The sequence below is a fragment of the Podarcis raffonei genome, chromosome 15 (assembly GCF_027172205.1).
Source record: "Podarcis raffonei isolate rPodRaf1 chromosome 15, rPodRaf1.pri, whole genome shotgun sequence".
NCBI classification, from domain to species: Eukaryota; Metazoa; Chordata; class Lepidosauria; order Squamata; family Lacertidae; genus Podarcis; species Podarcis raffonei.
In genome coordinates this window covers 32,673,223-32,701,061 of record NC_070616.1, presented here as the reverse complement: position 1 = coordinate 32,701,061, position 27,839 = coordinate 32,673,223, and the positions used below count along the sequence as shown (strand labels likewise).

At 44.0% G+C, this 27,839-nt stretch overlaps 1 protein-coding gene across 1 annotated transcript; it reads left to right on the top strand.

Annotated features, from left to right (window-relative positions):
• Positions 1-147: 147 nt before the first annotated feature.
• Positions 148-27,826, top strand: VSIG2 (V-set and immunoglobulin domain containing 2). The gene is made up of 7 exons (XM_053366714.1): positions 148-369; positions 3,284-3,447; positions 6,201-6,408; positions 8,857-9,015; positions 11,770-11,889; positions 23,546-23,696; positions 25,422-27,826. Exons 1-7 carry the CDS (start codon positions 303-305, stop codon positions 25,564-25,566), a joined length of 1,014 nt encoding a protein of 337 aa, XP_053222689.1. The 5' UTR covers positions 148-302; the 3' UTR covers positions 25,567-27,826.
• The last annotated feature ends 13 nt before the right edge of the window (positions 27,827-27,839 follow it).

Below are 27,839 nucleotides of genomic sequence, written 5' to 3'. Positions count from 1 at the left end.
CATGGTGAGTACCGGAACCTATTTTTCTAGAAAATAAAAGGACTGGTTGGGAACACCTTTCCAGGCAAACTGATTGGATTTTTTCCTCCATCCTTTGTGTGAACGGCCCCTAAGCTGTAGCCAGCACTACGGAGAAACCTCTCCACCCTTTCGTATCAAGGGAGACTCTTGTGCTTGAGGGTGGTTCAGAGCTTACGTCTCGGCTGTTTGTTTTAGCTCACGTACAAGATAAAAAACAGCCCTGCTTAGTCTCAGTAGAGTTTCAGCTTTTGCACCAAAAGTCACAGCCTCCCAGCAGAGCAATGGCTCTCACGGTGATTTTCCTGACTCCCTCCATCTCTTGCAGCCTGATTCTCATCTCAATCTTTGGTGAGTACCTAAGATACATAAAGGACCTTTTTTTTTGACACCTGGGAACATTTAACCAACACCAACCCGACAAAAACGAAACCGAGGAACCTGCTTCCACCGCATTCCTAACTCTCTGGAGAGAAAGGCTGTAGACCTATAGCCACATGCCTGGGTGCAAGTCCCATTGAACTCACCGAAACTTACTTCTGAGTAGACCTGCCTCCACTTTTGGTTACAACTCCCCCACCCCAATTTTCTTCATTTTAGCAGCATAAGTGTCGGAGGGCGGGGAGTCTTTTAGTTGTCACCATCGTTAAACAACTCAAAGTCAGAAGTCCTCGAAGATCTACTTCATTTTATTTTAAAAATATATATATCTTTATAACTTTAAAATACATTTATGGGAAAACAGACGTACATACAAATAAACAAACATACAATCAAACAAACAAACAAACAAACAAATAACAGAAAAATCAAACAAACCACCACACTATAAGATACAAGAAGATTAATATAATTATCATCATATATACTCCTGATACTGAACACAATTATAAAACTTATAGAGAAGAAATTAAAAACTGACTTCCAATTAATCTCGCTGTACTTTATCTATCCATTACTTTATACCGCACAGTTACATATTTCTTATATAATTTCTTTTTACTTCCCTACGAACTTATATTTATACAATACAGGGATCAGTCTAATTCTGCCAAGATGTTTCCTTTTATTCCATAGTTTTCTAAATATTCTTTAAAGATTCCTCAATCCTTATAGACTTTTTGTTTCAGCTGGTCTCTTACTCTTCCTGTCGCTTTCGCTAGCTGCAGATATTCTACCATTAGGATCTGCCGATCTTCCGTGTTGGGTATTGTTGTGTTTTTCCAATTTCTTGCTACTAAAATTCTGGCCGCCGTTATTCCGTACATGAACAATGTTGTTTTCTCACAGTCCTCGCAGATCTACTTCAATTCAATTCAAAAAGTCCTCACAGATCTACTTCAATTCACCCAGAGATTTGCCCACAATCTACCTTCTGCCCAGTCCAGCATGCATGACTGCTGCAATCGTAACCACACTTATCAGAGACCATTATGCCCTGAACTAACCGGGAGACTCAGGAATCAAGAAGACAAGGACTTTAAAAAAGAATGGGAAGATTTTTTATAATTTATTTAGGAGACCATTGTAAACAAATTAAAACTTTAGCTGGACTATTAAGATTCACTTGTAAAGTAACGAAAATTATAGATAATTCGTGAGTATAAAAGTATGGAAAATGGACTCATATGTAGTTGTAAATATTGGTATAAGGACCCATATAGGGGACGAGAGGAAGTCTGGAGATTCAGAGAACCTCAGAGAATGGTTATTTAAATAATTTTGCTATAAATTTGTATCTCTCTCTGGTCACTGGGATAGTTGCTTGGCAATATCATCTCCCCAAGCCAGATCACTCACTGGTACTGCTCCTTCTTCAAGCGATTTTTGCCTGGCTGGAACGTGTCCCTCAGCTGGGACGCCTTGTGCTTGCGTGTGTGTGTGCAAACCTCTGGATTTTGCAGATGTGAAGAACCTTTGGCCTCTGGATGTTGCTGAACGACAACTCCCTTCACTGCTGGCCATTGGCTTTATTTGCTGAGGCTGGGAGTTGTAGTTCAGCACATCTGGGGAGCCAGAGGTTTTTTCATCCCTCTGCTACAGGGATAGGGTGAGTTGAACAAGCAACCTGAAAGTGTGTTTAGCAGTTTCTTGATACAGGATTTACAAAACAACAACAACAACAACCAGAGATATGAAGATGCTAACAATCCAGGGATGCGGAACCTGTGCCCCTATTATTATTAATTATTATTATTAAATTTATATGCCACCCTTCATCAAAAGATCTCAGGACAATTCAAAGAATAAAACACAAAATAAAATACCCTACAAGTGTTGCTGAACTAAAACTAACACCCCTGTGTACCAAAGACTGCGTCTATGAGTCAGGAGACATGGAGGACATTCAACACTATTTGTTACAATGCCCTTTATATACATCCCCTAGACAAGAATTCCTTGATTACATCCTTTGCTCTCTTTCCAACCGACCTCCCCTTGAGCAAATCTCTAGCCAAACTTACCAAACTCATAACCATGGAGAGACCTGGTCTGAATAGAGACATTGGATTCTTATCTCATTATACATGATAAAGCTATTTTTGGCAATCTCACCCCTTGCTTTTTCCTGTAAGACCAATTGCAGTCGTTAACAGTCCTCAACAGGTTTACTACACCTATCAGCCAATCACCCATTCCCACCACCCTCCTGTTTAATACCCCTCCCCACCCTCTCACTATATATAAGGGTCTGGTGACTTCTGTTTCCATGTATCTGAAGAAGTGTGCGTGCACACAAAAGCTCAAACTTAGTTGGTCTCTAAGGTGCTACTGGAAGGATTTTTGTTTTGTTTTGTTTTGACTATGGCAGACCAACACAGCTACCTACCCATATCTAGTATTTATTAGTACACAGGTTGCAAAATTTGCCTTGGCTGCAAGTAAGTTGAGAGCTAGGCACCAAGGCAAGTATCATAAGGGGGGAGTGTGAGATGTAGAGTGCTTAACGTATGCAGGTGTGATTTTGGCATTTTTGTATGTTTGCTTTGCTGTTGTTGTTGTTCAGTTTTAAATCAATTATTTGTATTTTATGCATTGTGACCAATTGTGACGGCTTATAGCTTTTAACAATAAAGATATCATTCATTCATTCATTCATTCTGGACTAAAACACCCAATCATTCCTAACCTGTGACTATGCTTCCTGGAGTCAATGGAGGCTGGAATTCCAACAACATGGGGGGGGGGGGCACAACTTCCTCTGTAGTAATCCAAGAGATGAAATGATCAAACTGGTGAGCTTCTTCTTTCATTTCCCCTGCAGGCTGTGGGGTGTGTGTGGAGGTGACTGTACCACAAGATCCAGTCATGCAGCGGAGAGGTTCGAGTGTGGAGCTGCCATGTCATTACAAAACGTCTGTCGACAAAAACTTTGTGCTTGAATGGAGGTTTGCACCCGGCTCAACTCCTCCCGACCAAGGGAAACAGGTGAAGGGCTTGGGGGCCGTGGTGTGACCCATAACGAAAGTTGCATAAGGAGAATGTGTTGATCTCAACCAACCGAACCTCAGAATTAAAAAAAAAATGGAGGGGGAGGAGGACATTCTTCTTAAACTATGGGCTTCCTATTGTCCTACTGCTTTCTTCCAGGGAAAACCATTCTTTAGTGCTTAATCAGAGCAAATAGCAATTTGGGTTTTCTCCTGATTGCCGTTTGCTCTGATCTAGCACTAAAGGGAGGGTTTTCCCTGAGGAGGGAGATCGGCAAAAGGAAAATTACTTGGAACAGTGCCTACAAATTGGAGGTCGAGCAGAAAACTGTGGATGAACCCTTTGTCTGAAATTTGTTGAGGTTGCAACCTTACACACTCTAGGGAGTAAGGCCTGCTGAAAACAGTGGGACTAACTTCTGAGTACACATTCACAGGGTTAAGAATGTAAAGAACTAGAGCTATAAACAGAAACTGCTAAAATTACCCAACTCCCAAAAGGTTTGGCTGGATAAGATTCAAGAGATTTCTCAGATGCCTAAGTTCAGAGTCAGGCTCTTCTCCAGCTGATCAACAGGAAGAGAAGACAAGCTGCATTCAGCAGATGAGATGGGAAGTTCTAGCATTGGAGTCAGTCTCTAACTCCAAGAGGTGGTTCTCTGGACAAACTGCTAGAGTAGCAGCAGCGTTTTCACAGCAGGTGTAATGATGTGATCTGCTAGAGCTGCATTTATTTGCGAGTTGTTGTGAGTTTCAGGATAGTGGTGGTGATAGGTTAAAAAAAAAAGGTAAAGGACCCCTGGACGGTTAAGTCCAGTCCAAGACAACTATGGGGTTGCGGCGCCCATCTCGCTTTCAGGCCAAGGGAGCCAGCGTTTGTCCACAGACAGCTTTCTGGGACATGTGGCCAGCATGACGAAACCACTTCTGGTGCAACAGGACACCGTGACGGAAACCAGAGCGCACGGAAACACCGTTTACCTTCCCACCACAGCGGCACCTATTTATCTGCTTGCACTGGTGTGCTTTTGAACTGCTAGCTTGGCAGGAGCTGGGACAGGGCAACAGGAGCTCACCCTGTCACAGGGATTCAAACCACTGATCTTCCAATAGGCAAGCCCAAGAGGTTCAGTGGTGTAAACCACAGCGCCACCCACGCCCCGGTGGTGAGGTGACAGAGGGCTAGTGTAGCCTTGGCTGGTACATGATCCATCTCTTTGGAAGGGTAGGCAGAGGCAGCAACTGGTCCAAGGTCACCCAGTGCCCCTCATGACGGATCAGGGATTTGACCACAGGTGTCCCCAGCTGAAGTCCAGCACGATAACCATGACTCTGCCCTTTGTTCACTCGCTATTCTAGAATAGCCACCTGATCCTTATAGAATGGGTATTAGGTTGTGCAGTGTTGCTCTTTGGGGTTATATCTAGGGGCTTGTTCACACATTCCATTGAATGCAAACATAAGCTGTCCCTACGTGTGAAAGTGTGTACACTAGTTTGTTTCTGCAGCTCGGCTATTGTGTATGCAGGTAGACACTACTGCACTCTCATTGAATGCATACAGCTTTAAACAGTCATGGCATTCCCCCAAAGGATCCTGGGAGCTGTAGTCTGTTAGGGGTGTTGGGAGTTGTTAGGGGCTCCTTATTTTCCAAGTGGTTTAACTACAACAACTACAACAACTTATTTATACGCTGCCCATCTGGCTGGGTTTCCCCAGCACTCTGGGCAGTTCCCAACAGGATATTAAAACACAATAAAACACCAAACATTAAAAACTTCCCTAAACAGAGCTGCTTTCAGATGTCTTCTAAAAGTCAGATAGTTGTTTATTCCCTTGACATCTGATGGGAGGGCATTCCACAGGGCGGGCGCCACTACCGAGAAGGCCCTCTGCCTGGTTCCCTGTAACTTTGCTTCTCGCAGTGAGGGAACCGGCAGTAGGCCCTCAGAGCTGGATCTCATTGTCCGGGCTGAACGATGGGGGTGGAGATGCTCCTTCAGGCATACTGGACCGAGGCCATTTTGGGCTTTAAAGGTCAGCACCAACACTTTGAATTGTGCTCAGAAACATACTGGGTGCCAATGTAGGTCTTTCAGGACTGGTGTTATATGGTCTTGGCAGCCACTCCCAGTCACCAGTCTAGCTGCTGCATTCTGGATTAGCTGTAGTTTCCAGGTCATTAAATTCCTCTTCACAGGGAACTCTGGGGATTGTAGCTCTGGGAGGGGTATCGGGGTCTCCTAGCAACTTTCAGAACCCTTAACAAATGACAGTTCCCAACATTCTTTAGGGCGCCACAACTGTTTTACTGGTATAAGCAATGTGTGGCACAGATGTGCCATAATATGACATAGCTTTGTGGCACAGATGGGCCATAATCTGACATAGCTGCCTATGCATACTATCCACTATATGTATCTACTTGAAGTTAGTCCCATTGATCTTGATGCTGTTAACTTTCAAATAAGCATGCTTTGGATAGCAGCTTTATTTTAACTTCCAGCGCATGATTCAGTTATAGCTTGTACGTCAGGGATGGGGAACCTGATGCTGTCCAGATGTTGTTGGGTGGCAACACAACCAAAGATCCAGGTGGAGAACTACAGCTGGAGGGCCACAGGTTCACCAGCCCATGTTAAAAGTGTCTTTCCTTCAAGTAACCTCATGGGTTTATCAACAGGTTAGGGATACACCCAGGTAACTCTGAAGAGGTGCCTGTATCCAGCGGAGCCTCCCTTCTCTCTACAGATTCTCTACTTCACAAATAATAAGCTGTACAAACCAGGCTCCCAGAGTGAACGGCTAAGCCTCCTTCAAGATCTTCCCACGTTGGGTGATGCTTCCATCCAGCTGACTGACTTGCACGCATCCGATGCTGGCACCTATATCTGCGAGGTGAACAATCCCCCGGACTTCTATGGAACAAGCGTTGGGCTCGTCCAGCTCACAGTTTTAAGTAAGTCCCAGTTCCCTTTTAACATTGATGAAATATACTCGGAGTTGAGAGTGGATTTCATGCTCTTTATTCAGCTCATAGTGGCGAGGAGGAATGGAAGTTCCCCCAGAATGTCTGCTTTATATACATTATTGTGGCGATCACACAGGGCCCCCGGACGTTTGACGGTCTATTGACCCTGTGCCACCACTGTGATTGCTTTCTTCGCTGCCACCAACCCGTTTCTCACGGGTACACACGGAGTCCAGTCAGTTGTTAACATTAACAAATAATCAAGTTTATTTATAGGCATGAACAAGCTTATGGTTTTAGTTAATTTTTCTTGTCAGTTTCTTAATCTTATTTCCTTAACTGTCCTATTTGTTCTTAACAACTTCAAACTGATTATCCCAACTAACTATCTGACTCCACCTAACAATTCCTCTCACTCTCTCACCACACCTCGACCAACCCAGACTATTCTCCCTCTTTCTTCTCCAACTCCCAACTCTCAACTGACTTTCACACAACTCCAACTCTCCTCTAACTCCTCCTATCAGTTTCCACTGGCCAATCACATCACACTCATTTTAACCCTTTCCTTATGACCCACCTAAGAGGCAAATGCCACAATTATTTTCACAATGGGCCCCACGTGATTGGCTAATTCCAGGATTCTCCTGTAGGCCAATCAGGTTGCAGATTCACTTCCACCTGGAGCTGGATTGGGGGGCTCCTGTGGACCAATCAGACTGCTGCGTTCTGGGTCCTATTGTTCTAGGACCGATCAGAATGCTGCATTCTGAATCCTATTGTTCTAGGACCAATCAGACTGCTGCATTTTGGATCCTATTCAACTCAGTACATAACAATTGAATAGAAGGGATGCAGTCCTGCAGCCAGGCTGAAAGCAGGCCAAACGTTTTTCTCCGTTTCCCCAGAGGGCAGGGTGGGGAATGGGTTTAAGTTGGATTTAAGTTAACCCACTTGGCTGAATGGGTTTAAGCTGCAGGCAGGGAGAACTTGGTTATGTATAAGGAGAAATGTATTCAGTTTAAGAGCAGTTTGCCAAGGGAACCAGTTACCTAGAAGGATGGTGGTTCTTAATCTCCAGAGGACATCTTCAAGCAGAATCTGGACAAACATCTGATGGGCATGCTCTCGCCCTTGGACTTCTTTCAGATCTGTGACTCTATGGCTGCATAAACACCATACATTTAAAGCACATTCTACCCCCCCCCCAAACCCTGGAAACACCCCTCAGAGTGTGTTGGGTTTCCATGTGAAGGGGTACATCTGAAACCCCCCCAGTCCCTTTCTCCCTGCACACAAATATATAAGATTTTTTTATTAGTTTTTCAACATATAATATAAGACAATACAAACAACAAACACTGACAAACAAACATATAAACATGTATAATTTCAAAAAAAAAATTCATATACCCAATTTCAACGACTTCCCCATGCCTCCCTTTTCTGCATCCCTGTTTTAAACTTTTTTCAGCAACCCTTGGTCCGAATTACTTATAAATTCCTTTCTATAACCCTTTTCTTTCCTCTTATCCAGTCACATCTCTGCAAATCTGCTAAACTTTACCCATGACATTTTAACACTCAATAATTTTACAAGAATTTTTAAGATAAAATTTAAATTTCTTCCAGTCTTCCTCCACTGTCTCTTTCCCTTGGTCACGGATTCCCTGCACACAAATAGCCAAGAACACACGATTGTTCAGTTTAACATTTATTACAGTGATACATCACATGCTTTTCCCTACTGTTTAAAGTGGTATGATAGTGCTTTAAATGCATAGTGCAGATGGGGGCCCAGGAGTATGCCTTCAAGGGGGCTTTGTCCATATTGAACCACTTCCTTTTTTATATAATATTTTTATTAAATTTTCAACAAAAATAACCAAAGTAAAAGACGCACAATAGCAAATACAAAACCAACCATAAACAAAGAGAAATATACACAAAAACAATGTCAAATCCATAAAATGGAATTTTCTGAATACCGTGTCTTCCCTCCCCCATCCCCATCCCTGGTTCCTTAAATTTTCTTTTCAATTGCAAATCATTTCTACTACAAATTATTATTATTTTACCTCAAATTTCCTGTCCTATTTCTAAAATTACAAGTGTTCTTAAAATCCTGCCAATGTATTAATTAACTTGTTTACAATACTTCTGCAAATACAAAATAAACATTTCCCATTCTTTTTTAAATTTCTTGTTCTCTTGTTTTCTGAGCTTTCCAGATGGTTTCACCATTTCAGCATAGTCCATTAATTTGGTTTGCCAATTTTCTTTAGTTGGGACTGCTTCCTCTTTATGACTTATGTCTGATATATCTCTGTAAAATTTTAATTTGAAAAACCAAATAAATAAATTTAAAGGCAAACTCTACAATTCTATTATACTATGTGTCCTGGCACTGAATTATCTCTTCGCCCCCCCCCCCAGTGCCTCCATCCACTCCAGTGTGCACAGGGACCACTTCTGCTTCCGTGGGTTCGGACGCCCGCCTGACCTGCAATTCTTCCGAAGGTGTGCCTTCGCCAACTTATTCCTGGACACGGCTGGATACCAAGACTCCACTACCTCTGTCCAATATGGTGCAAGGTAAGTGAATAACTACTCTCTTCAGATACATTACTATTAAGGAACACTTTGGAAAAGGAAAACTGCATTGGTGCAATTTTCGTTCTTACCAACAGGGTAATGCAGATAGATGTGTAGGGACACGGGTGGTGCTGTGGTCTAAACCAGTGAGCCTCTTGGGCTTGCCGATTGGAAGACTGGCGGTTCAAAACTCTGTGACAGGGTGAGCTCCCATTGCTTGGTCCCAGCTCCTGCCAACCCAGCAGTTCAAAAGCACACCAGTGCAAGTAGATAAACAGGTACCACTGCGGCAGGAAGGTAAACGGCATTTCTGTGCCTTCTGGTTTCCGTCATGGTGTTCTGTTGCACCAGAAGCGGTTTAGTCATGCTGGCCACATGACCCGGAAAGCTACCTGTGGACAAAAGCCAGCTCCCTTGGCCTGAAAGTAGGATGATTGCCGCAACCCCATAGTCACCTTTGATTGGACTTAACCATCCAGCGGTCCTTCACCTTTTACCTTCTGCAGATTGATGCTGAGCTAGAACAGGGATGGGGAACCTTACCTAGGGAACTGGATCTGACCATCTATGTCATCCAAATGCTTAACAAGGGATCCCCCTTCCCGGCCACACTCCCAATGGGCTGTACTCCTAACTCTCCCTGAGAGATTTTGCCCAACTGGACTGTGTCCTTTATCTCTGATAAAGCCTCTTGCTTTCTTTGAAGGGAGACAAGGGGAGTGAGTGAGTATTTGTAGAAGCAAACGTTTTGTACTCCAACTGTTGTTGTCTCTGGCCCATCACTGCTGGTTAAATTGCCCCCTGCAACATGTGGCAGTGCAATTGCTGAGTTTCACAGCACGCCATAAAACGAGCTTCCGGTGCCCCAACCCGCAGGTCACTGATTTTGCCCAAATTCCAGTTGTCTGATGCACTCGAAAACGGCACCAAACAACTGCAAATTGCACCCTTCAACATTTGGCGATGCAAACACCACATTTCCAGGTCGGCCAGGCCTGCGTCCCCCTTGTCAACAGCAGTTTCAGGAGGAGAGAGAAAGACATGCTATACCGTTCGAGGAGGAATGACCTACGTAAATGACTGTCTACTCAGAAAAAAAGCCTAGCTCAGTGGGCCTTTCTCCCAGGTAATTGTGTGTTTAGGCTACAGTGTTTAATATAGGCAGCCAGGACTCCTCTGGATGAAAAGATCTTTTTGCACCAGGTCATTGAGGGCCACTTGCTTTTTAAAATTCTCCCATATATACAGAACTCCTTGTGCGCCTTTTGCAGACCCTCCCTATTTTCCAGGGATAGTCCCCGATTTACAGAAGTCATCCCAGTTTCTGATTCAATCCCAGAATGTCCCACTTTTTTCTTAGGACATCCCTATTTTCACCAGAAAAGTGTTGAAGGGTGTGGAGTTTTCTGACCGCCATGCCATCTGAAGGCAGCCTTGCATAGGTTTTAAAAAATGTTTTGTTATGTTTTTATATATGTTGGAAGCTGCCCAGAGTGGCTGCAGCAACCCAGTAAGATGTGTGGGGTATAAACAGTAAAATTAGTATTATGGAATAGAACACCCCTATTTTCATTGGAGAAATGTTGGAGGGTATGCTTTTGGACTGTTATCTGCAGGTTTCCCCCTCTGCTTCAATAATATTTCATTATGTTCCTATCATTTTATGTAATTGTATTTTGTATAAATTACTTTTTAAAAATAAAAATAAAGCATGTTTTGCAAAACAAAATATTTAAATAGCTACCTTCCTACTGGTAGGACGGGGGGGGGGGAGCCACAGGAAGGAAACGAGGTCGGAAGGGGGCCATGGTCGGAAAAAGATTGGGAAGCACTGATCGAATGGGGTGCCACGTTGAATTCCTCCAAACGAACTGGGTCCAGCAATATATATTTTTAAAATCGTTTTTATTTGATTTTACAAATACAGTGGTACCTTGGTTCTCAAACAACTTGGAACCCAAACGCTGCAAACCCGGAAGTAAGTGTTCCAGTTTGCGAACTTTCTTTGGAAGCCAAACATGCTCCATTTTGAGTGTTAGACTTCCGATTTGAGTGCCACACCTCTGTTTTGAGTGTTACGCTGAGGTCTGTCTGTTTTTACTATTTATTTTGCGTTTTTGTTTGTGAGGCTTTTTTGTTTTGTTTCTGTGACTGTGTGGAACCCAGTTCAGCTACTGATTGATTGATTGATTGATTGATTGATTGACTGAGTGAGTGAGTGACTGCAGTATATTGTTTATTGCTTTCATTTTATGGATCAGTGGTCTCATTAGATAGTAAAAATCATGTTAAATTGCTGTTTTAGGGGTTGTTTTTAAAAGTCTGGAACGGATTAATCCATTTTGCATTATTTTCTATGGGAAAGCACGCCTTGGTTTTGGAACGCTTTGGTTTCGGAACGAACTTCCAGAACAGATTAAGTTTGAGAACCAAGGTACCACAGTGTAAGTTTATAACAAAACCAAGTACTTATCCATATAGAGAGATTTCTCTGAATCTAAAAACGGCCCCACCCCGCCAATCCCCTCCATGGGTCCTATTTTCAACGTTTTCAACTGCATATTATTTCATAATCTATATTTCAAATCTAACCATGTTGTCCATAGTATTTGTTACATTACAAGTGAGATTAAAATCCTGCTAATCTTTTCATCTGCTTACAGGGTCCAGCAATTAATAGGCAGGCTGTGCCGTTCTTTTGAGATTGGGCAAATTGACCCTAAACTTCACTTTTTCCTTCTTCCCTCCCCACAGATGACAAAACAGGGAATCTGTGGCTGAGAAACATCTCACTCGCATTCTCTGGGATCTATCAATGTCTTGCCTCCAATGAGTTTGGACAACAGAAATGCGAGCTCACCATTCAGGTGACAGGTGAGGACAGGTGTCTAGCTTTGTGTTTACCTGCTTGAGTGCCTGGCTGTTGTCATGAGTTTGGCCACCTCAGTAAGCCTGGGAATTTATTTATTTATTGGACAAAGTAATAATAATAAATAAATAAGAATAAAAATGTTCACCCCACCACCGAGACCATTCCATTGTAACTATCCAACCTCCCAAAATTTCAACACGTCTTGCGATGGTTTGACCCCTTTCCGTTTTAACAGTACAAATTCTACAAATATCCTCCATAACTCCTCAAAGTCATTTCTCCTGCATATTCCCTGTCCTACCTTAATGGTACGTGTTAATTGATCATTAATAGCTATATCCCACACATCTCAGTAAGCCAAAGTGAGATACAGTCAAACCTCAGTTGTCGAACGTAATCCGTTCCGGAAGCCCGTTTGGCTTCCAAAATGTTTGACAACCAAGGTGCTGCTTGGTTGCAATCAGTACTTTTTTTCTATTAAAAAAAATGTTTCAGGGTACTCTAATTTTTCTACTTATATTGAAATAATGCCCCTCAATGAGGCCAAACTTAGAGTCACAAAATGTTTGTTGTTGTTTAGTCGTTTAGTTGTGTCCGACTCTTCGTGACCCCATGGACCAGAGCACACCAGGCACTCCTGTCTTCCACTGCCTCCCGCAGTCTGGTCAAACTCATGCTGGTAGCTTTGAGAACACTGTCCAGGCATCTCGTCCTCTGTCGTCCCCTTCTCCTTGTGCCCTCCATCTTTCCCAAGATCAGGGTCTTTTCCAGGGAGTCTTCTCTTCTCATGAGGTGGCCAAAGTACTGGAGCCTCAGCTTCACGATCTGTCCTTCCAGTGTGCACTCAGGGCTGGTTTCCTTCAGAATGGATAGGTTTGATCTTCTTGCAGTCCATGGGACTCTCAAGAGTCTCCTCCAGCACCATAATTCAAAAGCATCAATTCTTTGGCGATCAGCCTTCTTTATGGTCCAGCTCTCACTTCCATATATCACTACTGGGAAAACCATAGCTTTAACTATACGGACCTTTGTTGGCAAATCCCTGTGTCCCCCAGAAAAAAAGCACTGGTTGCAAGAGCTTCCTGCACTCGGATGTTCGGCTTCTGAAAAACATTCGAAACCCAGAGTATTTACTTCTGGGTTTCGGTGTTCACGACCCAAAACGTTCCAAAACGGAGACGTTCGGGAATCGAGGTTTGACTGTATCACATAGTGGTGACTGAGAAACTGAATGGGTGATTAAGGACATAAAATGGTCCTTAATGCCCTGGAATCTCTCTCCAGCCTTGGGAGTGTGGGACCTATCAAAATTTGGAGGAGGGGGTTGGAACTAGCTAAAAAGCCAGCCAAAGACATTGGGCTACCTGAGGCGAAGGGCAACAGGAAGCCCCTCTGCATGCCACCTACAGAAACCACCTGGGCTGGCTGCTGAATCTTAGATCAAAATGGCAACAGGACAGTGCCCCCCTGAAGGCAACAGACTACTTTAGGGGGTGGATAGCAGACCATGTGCCTCCCAGCAGAGAAGAACGCTTGGGTGGGGATGCATCAGAGGGAACTGCCAGGAGGCTACGGCTTCTTCTTTTTTATTTTTTTATTTTCAGTTTTTAGGAATGCTGTTTACATTCAAATATAATCAATTTTATACATGTATAGGATTCCCTGAATCCTTGGACCTCCCTCTGCTCCCCCATGGTTTCCATCTTACAATATTTATCCCAAAAAATTATATCCAATTTTATCCATACAGTTATTACATGACAAGTGCTATGTCAATCATGCTAACGTTTCTGAATGTTTACTGCATTCTTCAAGGTAATCTGTACAAAATTTCCATTCATTGTTAAACTTCTTGTCTTCTTGGTTTCTGATTTTCCTGGTCAGTTTTACCATTTTGGCATAGTCCATCATCTTGATTATCCATTCTTCTCTGGTTGGAACATTATCTTCCTTCCATCTCTGGGCAAATAGCATCCTCGCAGCTGTCCAGAAGGCTACTGTTTCTGCCCCTGGCATCTGATGCGTGAGGCTGTTGCCTCACCTTGCCTATTAACAGGGCCAGCCTGTGTTGGAAGTGGCACACGGCCATGTGATGGCAAGTAACTTCTGATAGCCATATCCTTCTTATTTGGAATATTTGAGATCACAGGGTGCTGCCTAAAACTGAGCCAGAACATTGGTCCATCTAGCTTATTGTTGTCTATGCTGAGTGATAGCAGCTGTCCAGGGTTTCAGGCAGAGATCTCTCCTAGTCCCATCCAGGGATGCTGGGAATTGAACCAGGAATCTTTTGCATGGAAAGCAGAGGCCCCATCATTGAGCCATGGCTATCCCTGCTGCAGCACCAGCGCAGCCTAGGAGAGACATGAAGGATGCATGCTACCTTTATGAAAGATAAATCCACTCTTTCTGTTTGACAATATAGACCCCACTTGCAAAAAGTCCTCTCGCTCTATTTCAGGCAAATCTTCATGAGCTTGCAGTGCCATCTAGTGACCAACATGTATCTGCATTTATTTATTAATTGACATGCGATTTTTTCCCAACTATGTCCCAGTATAGTCAGAATCTGGGCTTGAGCCAAAGTACAAGATGGGTCTTTTTCTCTGTCTCCACCTACTGGTATATTACAGGATGTGGTTGAGAGAAAAAGAGAAACAGGATACTCCAGCATTAATGTTCCCACATTGCAGGTGTGCTGGGGGTAAAAAGGTAAAGGTAAAGGGACCCCTGACTGTTAAGTTCAGTCGTGCCCAACTCTGGGGTTGCGGCGCTCATCTCGCTTTACTGGCCAAGGGAGCCAGCGTACAGCTTCCGGGTCATGTGGCCAGCATGACTAAGCCGCTTCTGGCGAACCAGAGCAGCGCACAGAAACGCCGTTTACCTTCCCGCTGGAGCGGTACCTATTTATCTACTTGCACTTTGACGTGCTTTCGAACTGCTAGGTTGGCAGGAGCAGGGACCGAGCAACGGGAGCTCACTCCGTCGCGGGGATTCGAACCGCCGACCTTATGATCAGCAAGTCCTAGGCTCTGTGGTTTAACCCACAGCACCACCTGCGTCCCAACAATACAGTCATACTTCGGGTTAAAGATGCTTCAGGTTGAGCGTCTTCAGGTTGCGTTCCACGGCGACCCAGAAGTAACAGAACGGGTTACTTCCGGGTTTCGCCGCTCGCACATGCGCAGACGCTCAAAATGATGTCATGCGCAGGAGCGGCAAATTGCAACATGCACATGCGCAGATGCGGGTTGCATTCTGCTCATGATGCGAACGGGGCTCCGGAACAGATCCCATTCGCATCCAGAGGTACCACTGTAATTTTTATTGAGTTTTTGATAATTTTATACATATAAACCACAACCCTTTCAAACAATAAAATACAGGGGTTCTTTTGAGCCTTCAGTCCTCCTTCCCTCCCTCTATGGGTTCCATATTCAAGATTAAGTTTTCTGCATCTTTTACCTTTATCCATCCATTATATAACCATAATTACCACAAATCATTCCACATTACAAGTGTCATTACAAACCTTCCAAAGATTTTAACGGTTTACAGTGGTACTTTAAATAAATTACAAATTTACTCCAGTCTTTAGAAAATACTTGATCTTCCCGGTTTCGGAACTTCCCCGTCAGTTTTGCCATTTCCACATACTCCATCAGTTTCATCTGCCATTCTTCTTTTGTTGGTACTTCTCCTTCCTTCCATCTCTGGGCTAGTAGCATACTCGCTGCCGTTGTTGCATACAGTTCTTCACATTTCCACACCCCTTTTTTCTAATTCCTGATGAAAACTCACCAGAAAATTTTCCTAATTTTGTGTGTAATTTTTCTACAAGTTTTTGCATAGCAACTTCCCCTGATATAATTCATTTATTGCATGTTGTTTTTCAGTAATAGATACATTCTTATGCACACCTTATCCCAGTAGATAAATTTTTGTATGCATTACATAGCTGTATCACTGCATTGCAAAATTTGGAGAAGTGAGAATTTTGAAGGATGGCCGAGTTTGGCTGCCATATTGTTTCTGAAGGTACAAATTAGGCAGATTCACCTTGAACTGTGAACTAAATCCCATTTCTCCCCCATCCCTAGGGTGAGGCTGAGAGAATATAACTTAATGGCAGTGCTCCAAGACAGTTCACTGCAGGTTGGAAGCATATCTAAGGCTGAGAGTGGCTTACAACATCCCTGCTATGTTACTTTTATATTATGGAAGAAGGAGCTGAAATTGTGAGAGTGAATGGCAACCAACAGCCCTGCAATGCGATCTGGGTTTATAGACATGCGGCAGAAAGTGGAGATAAGGAGTCATTTGCTGCTTCTCTTAATGTAACAAAAATGTCTTGGGTTGGGACTGCAAAGAGATCTGCCTTCCTTCAACATGTTCTTTGGCTTAAGAAATTCTTCTTCTTCTTCTTCTTCTTCTTCTTCTTCTTCTTCTTCTTCTTCTTCTTCTTCTTCTTCTTCTTCTTCTTCTTCTTCTCACTCGTAGCCAAGTAAGATTGACTTCCATGAACACGGTTTAAACAGTGAGTTTGTAAGTGATTGTGGAGGCCAATTCTGGACCCACACGTCCTTCCACAGTGGGGACATTGTTTTTTGGGCAGGAATTGATTGCGGTGAGGGTTTGCCAAACATGCCTTCCTCTTAGCTTGTTTCTCCCTTTCGTCTTGAGTTCGAGCATCTTCAAAGTTCATGACGCCTTTGGTAAAGCCTGTTCTCCAGTTGGAGCACTCATAGGCCAGTGTTTCCCAGTTGTTGGTGTTTATACTACATTTTTTTAGATTTGCCTTGAGAGCGTCTTTAAACCTCTTTTGTTGATCGCCAGCATTACGCCTTCCATTTTTAAGTTCAGATTAGAGTAGTTGCTTTGGAAGACGATAATCAGGTATCTGTGCAACATGGCCAGTCCAACGAAGTTGAAGAATCATTGCTTCAACACTGGTGACCTTTGCTTCTTCCAGTACACTGGCATTAGTTCTCCTGTCTTCCCAAGTGATGTGTAAAATTAAGAAATTATACATAATATCTCACATGACGAGCATGAGATTGCAGCCTTGCATCTGTGTTAATTAATCCTAGACCTTTCACTTCCTGACGCTAGAAAGCGGTGGTGGGGAACCTGTAGCCTTCCAAATATTTGAACCCTTGGCAGGTCAAGTTTGGCTTGTGGGCCAAAGATTCCTCACCTCTGCTCTAGTAGGCAGTAGGAAAACTAATGTCTGGAAATGACAGGTAAGCAGATTTTGTCTAAACATTGGGAGAAACGTCCTCACAGCAAGAGCTGTTCAACAGTGGAGCAAACAGACTGCCTTGGGAAGTCGCGGACTCTCATTTGCTGGAGGTATTTAAGCAGATCCTGGATGGACACCTGTTAGATATGCTGCAGTTGTGTTCTGCACTGTGGTCTAAACCCCCGAGCCTCTTGGGCTTGCCAGTCAGAAGGTCAGCAGTTCGAATCCGCATGACTGGGGAAGCTCCCATTGCTCTGCCCCAGCTCCTGCCAACCTAGCAGTTCGAAAGCATGCCAGTGCAAGTAGATAAATAGGTACCACTGCGGCGGGAAGGTAAACGGCGTTTCCGTGCGCTCTGGCTTCCATCACGGTGTTATGTTGCACCAGAAGTGGTTTAGTCATGCTGGCCACATGACCCGGAAAGCTGTCTGTGGACAAATGCCGGCTCCCTTGGCCTGAAAGTGAGTTGAGCGACGCAACCCCATAGTCCCCTTTGACTGGACTCCATCCAGGGGTCCTTTACCTTTTACATTTTCAACCTCTGCATTACAGATCCTGCACTGCAGAGAGAGAAGGACCTCAGGTGCCTTACAAACACTTTAATGAATCTGAATCCTTATCTCATGCCTAAATGTGCACTGAAATAAAGAACAAATTCAAAACAGGATAGCTAAAATAATAGCTAGAGTGCATTAGAGGATCTGTGGAAGGTAGTCATGCAATCTGGAGACAGATAAAGTCACCTTTAAAATGAAGTCAGGTCTTTCCAACAACTTTCTCCTGGCCTGCCTGCCTGCCTGCCTGCCTGCCTACCTGCCTATCTTTTGCACCTCTCGCTGTCAGCTTTCAACAGTTCCTACTGAAATAACACTTTCCCACCTATTCACCAGATAAATCCCTGAGCTAAATCTGCTTCACTGAATCTCTGTTTTGACACCCCAACGATGTTGCTGTTAATTCTTCAAGAGAATTCTGGGCTCAGAGCCAGTTCTCATCAATGCCCAGGACATAATAGGCATTCGATCATATTTCTAGGGATATGAATTGTTGCAGCTGTGCTGAAGGTTGTCATTAAAGTTAATTTATGCTGGCTTGATGTTGCGTCTTTAGGGAATTCATTGTAAGAACTTTCTCCATGAGAAGGTGCTTTAAAAAAACCAAACCTGTGCCAGCTGTGGAGTCATGACCCATTTGCTTCGCACATTACAGCTGCCTCTCCTTGGATTAATGCTTCTTATGTGCAGGATCTCATCTTTCCCTGTGCATACACCTTGTACATAGGAAAATGTGATCCTGTACATGGGGAAATGTGATATTTCCCCCAAAATGCACATCTATTGCTACTGAAGCTGAGGCTCCAATACTTTGGCCACCTCATGAGAAGAGAAGACTCCCTGGAAAAGACCCTAATGTTGGGAAAGATGGAGGGCACAAGGAGAAGGGGACAACATAGGATGAGATGGTTGGACAGTGTTCTCGAAGCTACCAGCATGAGTTTGACCAAACTGCGGGAAGACAGGAGTGCCTGGCGTGCTCTGGTCCATGGGGTCACGAAGTCGGACATGACTAAACAACAACAATTGCTACCAACAGAAACATGGCTATGTGAGCGCCATAGAAAGGTACCTATTGGTCATTGTCCATGACGTCATGAACACCAAGTAACCAAGCTCTGTCCACCATGCCTGTGCCATTTTGTGAAATTGTTTTCAGAGGTGCTTTGTTTGGGCTTTGAAGGTCAGCACCAACACCTTGAATTGTGCTTGGAGACGTACCCAGGAGCCAATGTAGGTCTTTCAGGACCAGTGTTATATGATCTCTGCAGCCACTCCCAGAATCCCTGCTCTCCTTCATCTCTCATTCTGCTGCAGCCTGAGATATCCACAAACAACTCTGGGAACAGGAGAAAAGAGTTCTGGGTGACTAACTGTGATTCCCAGTTAGATTGGAAGCATATTTTTGGCATGCAAATAAATAAATACCAGTATTATTTTCTTTTAAATTAAGCATTGCTGGTACTCACTGATTGGTACCAGCGAGATATCTGGCCCATTTATGCTCTGACAGCTTTCCAGAATGTGCCGGGCTTTGATTGCCGCCTCAACGACTCACATCCCGTTTTTCTGACTTGCTTCCTACTCAGGTCAGGTCCTTTCATTTAATTAGCTCTCATTTCCGTGGGCAGATTCCCCCCACTCGCTGGCTTCGCTTCTTGGCTGAACGGCGACTTAGGAGGAGAAATTGGACGGCATCTGGGAACGATAGAAGGATAAAAACACCGAGCGTACATGCAGAGGGGTTTGAGGGTGCGGAGAGGATGGCAGCAGAAAAATGAAATATTAATTGAAGGCAAGGGACTGGTTTGGTTTAGGAACATAGGAAGCTGCCTTCTACTGAGTCAGACCCGTGGTCCATCAAGCTCCATATTGTCTACACGGACTGGCAGCAGCTCTCCAGGTTTTCAGGCGGAGAGCTCTCCCAGCCTTAGCTGGAGACACCAGGGATCAAACCTGAGACCTTTGTCACGCAAAGCAGATGCTCTACCCCTGGGCTACAGCCCTTCCCCAGAAAGTGAAGATGAAGCATAGGGGGGAAGCTGGAGAAAGGGCTAAAGATATAGTTTAAAAATGATATGAGAGACTCCTAAGGAGTTGGAAAAGCCTCAAGAGATAAAGTGGAACTGGAAAACGAGTGAGGTCCCAGCTAAAGAAGAATGGCAACTTAAGCTGACAGAATATGCGCAGCTTGCAGACTTAACATACAGTGTTACCTCAGGTTACAGACGCTTCAGGTTACAGACTCCGCTAACCCAGAAATAGTACCTCGGGTTAAGAACTTTGCTTCAGGATGAGAAGAGAAATCATGCGGCCGCCACGGGAGGCCCCATTAGCTAAAGTGGTACTTCAGATTAAGAACAGTTTCAGGTTAAGAATGGACCTCCAGAATGAATTAAGTTCTTAACCCGAGGTACCACTATATAGAATAAGAGAGCAAAAGAACATATGTTTAGAGGAGACTGGGAAACGTTTATTGACTATATGGGGGGAAATTGTGTACACCTGAGAACACTGGCAGGATTAAGATAAATTCAACAGAGTGGCTGGGGAAACCCAGCCAGATGGGTGGGCTATAAATAATAAATTATTATTATTATTATTATTATTATTATTATTATTATTATTATTCAGTTTTAATGGATGCAGTAATGGAATACTGAATGGTTTAGTTTTTGTGACATGTGCAGGGATTTATGATATGCAAAATGAGCCATGGAAAGAGAAGAAGGGAAGTCATTGCTATTTTAAGGATGTTTAAATGAGCATTTTAAATGGTAAAACAGAAAATTTAATAAAAATGAGAGAGAGAGAGAGAGAGAGAGAGAGAGAGAGAGAGAGAGAGAGAGAGAAGCACTCAGTGATGGGCTATACAGAACAAAGTGAAATGTGAGTAAATAAATGCATGTCATATCCTGAAAGAAACAGCTTCACTTCAGTTTCCAAAAAGATTTCAGGGTTACCTGTCTGTTTCCTAAGAAGCAGGTAGCAGCATCCATGGAGGGAGGAAATTTAAACTGGGAAAACACCCTCCTTCCCTGCACTACAGCCCTGATCAAATTCTCCCACAATCACTACTGCATTTGCTTTTAACTTTAAAAGGCAGGAGATGAGGTTCATCCACCCCTAAGTCACATCTTGTTGGTGCCCCCCTTCTATATCTTTCCCATGCATTTAAACATATTCTCTGTTTGGGGTCTGTGTGGGACCTTCTTTCCAAAATATGTGCAGGTTAGATAGGTAGGTAATAATTATATTTGTTAAGCTATAAGCTGTGATGAAACAGGAAGAGCATTCAACGGCCAACAAGGCGGTTTCTGCACGTGCCACAGAAGGAATTGAAGGGTAGAGGAGGTTTGTCAACCTGGGAAAGCAGCCCATCTAGGAGAAGGAAAACTCTGGTCCTAAACCTCCACTGTCTTGCAGGATGGCTTTGGGAGAAGAAAAAGGTGTGGCAATGTTGAAGATAGTAGGAGAGGATATATTGATTAAATATTGTCCTGCCTCACTCACGCTAGTGAGCTAGTAGCAGAGCACCTTCCCTAGCACATTGCTGGAAGCCAGTTGATGGATTCATGAGAACCATTTGAGTTAAGCAATCCAGTCTGACCTGTCTGGATTGGATTGTTCCTGGTAAATCCCCTTTAGTTCCCTCTTAAGAACAACAATGACACAACAGTCTTCTTTTAAAAATAATGGTAAGGTTTACTTACATTCAGTTCACAGTACAGTGGTACCTCGGGTTAAGAACTTAATTCGTTCCAGAGGTCCGTTCTTAACCTGAAACTGTTCTTAACCTGAAGCACCACTTTAGCTAATGGGGCCTCCTGCTGCCACTGCGCCGCCACTGCACGATTTCTGTTCTAATCCTGAAGCAACCCGAGGTAATATTTCTGGGTTAGCGGAGTCTGTAAACTGAAGCGTATGTAACCTGAAGCGTATGTAACCCGAGGTACCGCTGTATAGTCCTGAAGACAGGCCTTAGCTTGTCGTTACAGTTACAGAGAAAAGTGTGGGTTCATCCTCTGTGAGGGATGAGCCCATGCGCTGCTCGCTGAGAGCCAGCAGACAGCAAAAGGCAAAATAGAGAGGAGGGATCAAGAGAGAGAGATGGATGGCTACATGACTGGTCCTTTTGTAGGGTCTGCCAGGGTCACACCCATCTCCCTGGTCATACTTAGGGGAGAAGATGCTGAAGACCAGGTGTGACAGGAAGTCCTCCTGGCTGGAGCAACATTCCCCTGTGTGTCCACACTGGGCAAACAGGAAATGTTGTATTTGACTGCTTCAGTGATGTTACATCCCACAAAGGCTATGGAGTTTGCCCTACACAAATCAAGAGTGGAGTCCCTCAGAGGGCTGGATGGTGTCTTGTACATCTCCTTCCAGAGACTCCTGCAGCCAAGCGAGTGTCAAATGTATTGCTCTGCTTTCCTTTGGCAAGCAAGGCCGAGAGGGGGGTCTTGTTGTCTGGGCAGCTCAGGACCTTCATACATGCTGCCCAGGCTTGTGCCCAGGCTTGTGCCCTGGGGATGTCACTCGGGTGCTGTTAACACAGCAGTTTGACTTCAACCCCGGCACACTCCATCGTCTCTCAAGACAGATGGATGCAAATTAATTGTTCTGGGAGTGCACCAGTGTTGATTGAATCCCCAGCTTAACAATTAATAGGTTGCATCAGATTTCCGTTTTGTACGTTTCTTTGAGATTTCAAGTGATCAAGAAATTTTCAAAATAAATAGACTAACAACACCTGGAGGGTCAAGGGTTCTTCACCCATGCTTAAATTGTCAAGAAAAGGACCACGTTTTTAGGATACTGGAAATAAATGAGCTGAGAACTTCTATCTCTTTACATCAGGGTAGGTGAAAGCAAGCAAACAAGAATATTCTGATATTCTGAAATTAAATTAACGGTTTGAGGTTTCCAACTCACAAGTCTATTTTTGTTTCTCTCAGATTTTGAGGAGGAAAAAAAAATCTATAGGAAGTAGAGAAAGTAGGATCTTCAGCATCTTCATGTTCAAAATCCATTTCTGAAAATGAATGGCTTATAAAAGTAGAGCAGTTGGGAAGAGCCATATGGTGCGAAGCTGTATCTTGAGCATCTCCACTGGCACCACGTGGTCAGGGAGTATCTGAGAAAAAAAAGGTTCTAGTAGAAGTGAAATAGAAGTAGAGGGCAGCAACAAAAATAGGCCTTTGCAACACTTTCACGAGAGAGGAGGATGTGTAAAATAGGGGGAAGATCTTTACACGATTGAAGCGTAAGAATAGGTTTCCAATGAAATTAACACAGGAAGGTAGAAAAGGAAATGTTTTTGGCATGTGGAACTCTCTGCCACCAGATGCAAGGAAGAATAATACAACTGATTTTTTAAAAAAACAAACAGCCATGTTCAGGCATTCTGTGAGTTCATACCCGGTAAAATCTTATCTTTTCTCCCAGGCTGGACTATAATGATTTTGTTTTCTATTGGGAGCATGTTTTTGCTGCTAAGAACATAAGGCAAGCCCCCTGGATAAGGCCAATGGCCCATCTAGTCCAGTGTCCTGTTCTCACAGTGGCCGAACAGATGCTCCAATGGGAAGCATTGGGGCAGCACTTTGTGCTTCCCTTCCCCTGGTATTCAGAGGCATAATACTGTTTTATTGGGTCTGTCCTACTGGTTGTTGTACCCCTTGCATTGTACAACGATTTTCTTCTTCTTCCAGAATTTGTTGTGCTTTTTCCTCTTAAAATACCACAAGTTGTTTGGAGACCGCTTTGTGGAAATCAATTAATAAATAGACTAAATCGTTAAGATTTTTGTGCCGCTGCTGAGGACTGAAGCCTTGTGTTTTGTGTCTCTCCATAAAACAGGCACTGCGGAAGCTGGAGTGATTGCAGGAGCTGTCATAGGGGTCCTCTTAGCGCTCCTGTTGCTCTGTGGAATAGTCCTCTGGTTCTTACGCTTTAGGAAGCAGAAGGAGAAGAAGACGACCCAGTCCATATACAGCGGGAATGAAATCAGGTTAGATTGGCTTGCCTCAAGGTCGCCTTGGTTCTAAGCAAGCATCATTTGCCAACTGATCCTTAAAAGATGCAAAAACAAGGAAGCCAGGAGCTAAAAGCAGCCTTCTCCAACCTGATGCCCTCCAGATGTTGTAGACTACTACTCGCAAGTGCTGGCTGAGGGTGATGGGAGTTATAGTTCAAAACATCTGGAGGACACCTGGCTGGGGAAGGCTGCCTAAAGGTCAGAAATTCACAGAGGCCTGTTGACACTAAGGCTATGCAATGCCATCAGTCTTCCCTCTTACCACTATTTTGGCACGAGGTCCGATTCAACAGGTAGTTTGATAGCTCTGCAAATCAGATGGATTATCTAAAGATGCAATGAAGGAGAAGAAGACTCCCTTCCCAATTCCTAGGTCCTGTTGACTGGTAATTAAAAAAAAAGTGATGTTGACCAGACAGGTGCAAGGAGCTTCTGGTTTAGTTAATTTCACACTGAAAGGAAACTTTAAAAAAATATATTAAAAAGTCTTTTCCACTATTGTCTGTTTGCTACCCATCTTGACTTTTCAAGGCATGGGATATAAAAGATAAAAAGCTTTCAATGCAGTCTACTCCACTTAATAGGCTACAATAGGGGAAAATGTGACCAGCTGATGTGTGCACCTGCTCAGTCTGCTGTTCAGGATCTAAATGTAGAGAGAAGTTGGATTTCATGGAGAGAAATCCATGTATTTCATGGACAGGGGAACGGGTGGCACTGTGGTCTAAACCACTGAGCCCCTTGGGCTTGCTGATCAGAAGGTCAGCAGTTCGAATCCCTGTGACAGGGTGAGCTCCCGTTGCTCTGTACCAGTTCCTGCCAACCTAGCAGTTCGAAAGTACACTAGTGCAAGTAGATAAATAGGTACCGCTGTGGCGGGAAGGTAAACGGCATTTCCGTGCACTCTGGCTTCCGTCATGGTGTCCCATTGCACCAGAAGCGGTTTAGTCATGCTGGCCACATGACGACCTGGAAAGCTGTCTGTGGACAAATGCTGGCTCCCTTAGCCTGGAAGTAAGATGAGCGCCACAGCCCCATAGTCCTCTTTGACTGGACTTAACCGTCTAGGGGTCCTTTAAGGTAAAGGTAAAGGTAAAGGTAAAGGGACCCCTGACCATTAGGTCCAGTCATGGCCGACTCTGGGGTTGCGGCGCTCATCTCGCTTTATTGGCCGAGGGAGCAGGCATACAGCTTCCGGGTCATGTGGTCAGCATGACTAAGCCGCTTCTGGCGAACCAGAGCAGCGCACGGAAATGCCGTTTACCTTCCCTCCAGAGCGGTACCTATTTATCTACTTGCACTTTGACGTGCTTTCGAACTGCTAGGTTGGCAGGAGCAGGGACAGAACGATGGAAGCTCACCCCGTCGTAGGGATTTGAACCGCTGACCTTCTGATCGGAAAGTCCCAGGCTCCATGGTCCAACCCACAGCGCCACCCATGTCCCTTTACCTTTACCTTTTTTACCTTCATGGACAGAGCACATGTTTTGCATGGGAAAGGACCCAGGATCAATCTCTAGCATCTCAAGCTAGTACTGGGAAGGACTTTTGCCCCAAACCTTAGCGAATTGCTGCAAAACCTCAGTCAAGTATAATTGTGCAGCCTGAATTCACTGGTATCTCACTTGAAAACAGTGACCGTCTGGCTGATGCTACCTGCTTCAACATCTCTTTTTTCCCCCTTCTTCTCTTCCAAAGGGAAGATGCCACAGCTCCAGGAATCTCTGAGGCCTCTCTGCAGGGAGAAAGCCAGCCAGAAAATCATCTTCTGGAAAACATATCTAGCAGGCCTGCATCTACTACCAGCACTACCAAATCCCAGCTCAAGAATTTTCTTGTCTAAGGTTGCTCTGTAACTGTGGGGTGGGTTTGTTATCGCTTTACAGCATTTTGTTTTACTGGATGAAGAACATTTCCTCTGAAGATGTTTAGGACATCCTTCAAAGGGTGTCCTAAACTGCCCCTAATCTGCTTGCTGCATTGTTAAAACTTGAATTAGATTTCTGAGAGCTCCTCCAGAATAGAGGTGGTGGAGAAATTCTATTCATTTTGCATTTCAACCTACCTTATTTTCACTTTCCAAAACAATATGCAAACCGAGACACAGACATCCTTTCAAATTCTCATGTCTCTGAATTTTGCAAGGTCGTTCTCCAGCAAAATAATGTGTACAAAAATGAATATACCAGGGTAAAGTACATCTTTGTGTAAAACACATATGAAAATGCATCATATTTGGGGGCTATTGTCTTGCAAAAATGTGTCTACTAGGCAAAATTGCAAACAAAAATATGTATAATTCACACTAAAATGCTGGTGAATTTTCATAATAACTTCTAGCTACTTCCTTCAGGAGCTGTGGTTCACTTGCCCCCTTCTCCAATCAGAGTTTTTAGTGTAATTTACTATGACTCCGCAAGCTTCCCTGCTAGGTAGCACTGAACACTAGCTTTTCTATGGACTTCCTACCCTTAGAATTTAGCTCCTGTGTTGTGAATTTTCACAGGACTTGGAGACAGTGACCTTACACTGCTGTGCAATCTGCCGTGGCTTTCCAGCTGGACTACCTGATCTGCGCTCAAAAGTTGTTCGGAAAAGGCAGTTCCTTTGGAACATGGGAGCCAGACTTACTTTTAGTGTGAAATGCGGGGAGCATTTAAACTTTGATTCTGTATTTGTCCATTTGTTTCTGGGTTCCTTCTGCATCCCTTTTGGGAACACCCTTTTTTTCATCCTGAGGGCTGCATTTGCTTCTAGGCAACTTTCTGAGGGCCACATGCTGGTGGGTGGAGCCAGAATCAGAAGTGAGTGGAGCAATAAATGCTAATGGACCAACCACCCACCTCTATCCTCCATACAGGCCAACAAGAGGCATTATCAGAGTTCAAGGGCACAGTCTAGTCAGTCAAATGCCTTCAAAGAGGGTGCAAAGCAGGGCCATTAAAGATGTAGCCATGGAGGGGGGGTGTTAGCCTGGGGAGAGTTCCAAGGGCCACATGGAGAGACCTGGAAGTCTGCCTTTGGCCCTTGGACCAAAGGTTCTCCATCCCTGCTTTATGGTCTTAGTCCAGGCTATTTGAGAGAGTGCCTTCTCCCATAAGTACCTCTCTGCTCTTTAAGATGAGTCACTAAGACTCTTCTGGTGGTTCCCACAGTGTATTTCACTGACAATGACTTCCAATCAGGCTTTTTCAATGATGGCTCCTAAGCTTTGGAACTTGAAACAGGTTCATGTTGCAGGGTGCCAGATAATCCAGGAATTTTCTTCTTTAAAGCACACTGTTAATATGTTTTTGTTGTATTCATAGGCTATTTATGGTCAGGTTCATGTGTCAATGCTCTTGATTTCGCTCATCGTGTTTCCACTACCATTGTTCTGATTCTGTATTTTGTGTTGTTCCTTTTTAAAAAATCATTTCCTTACCATGAAGATTGCTGTATGAAGTTTGAGTTAACCAAGCCCCAACCCCCCAAAAAATAAACAATGGATGTCTTGCTGTATTAAGCCCCATCTTTCTAAGACTGAACAACCCTAGGCTTTATCCTTGGCTTTAAGGCTAGACACGGCTGCCCAAAGTATCCCAGTTTTGGGGATTTTTTTCTCCCTGGAGCTGCTCAGAATCTCTCTTCTTCAGTGTGTGCCCCCGCCAAAATATGTGTCCAGGCAATCCAAACACTTGCACACACACACACACACACACACACACACACAGCTCAAACCTGTTGCCAGCATCCACTGTGCACAAATTAGGCTGCTCTGCATACATTTACTTATTTTTAGAGCTGTCAGCTGATAAAAAAAATCTGAATGGTCTGGGTTTTAGTCTAGAGAAGATCAGTTCTAGAGAGCATGCCAGAGGAGCTGCTACTTCCAGAGTCGTGCTGCGTACACACCAGCCAGGAAAAAACAAGAGCTTTTAACATGCTATTCTCCTTCCCCCATTATCTGACATAAATTATAGGGCACTTCCTGTCAGTGGTTTACCCTTCCGTGGACTCCCTGCAGGGCAGGAGTCAAGATATAGCCTGGCTTCACCTCAATGCCTAAGCCAAACCCCTCACATCTGTAACCAATAAAGTTGTGGCCTATTTGAACCCATAAACCAGTGTGTTTTA

Bases quoted from the DNA above. Each gene is read 5' to 3' on its own strand.
- VSIG2 (XM_053366714.1), top strand. From the start codon at position 303: ATGGCTCTCACGGTGATTTTCCTGACTCCCTCCATCTCTTGCAGCCTG. The intron at 3,448-6,200 runs GTGAAGGGCTTG...TTCTCTCTACAG, and splicing joins CTCCCGACCAAGGGAAACAG to ATTCTCTACTTCACAAATAA. The intron at 6,409-8,856 runs GTAAGTCCCAGT...CCCCCCCCCCAG, and splicing joins CGTCCAGCTCACAGTTTTAA to TGCCTCCATCCACTCCAGTG.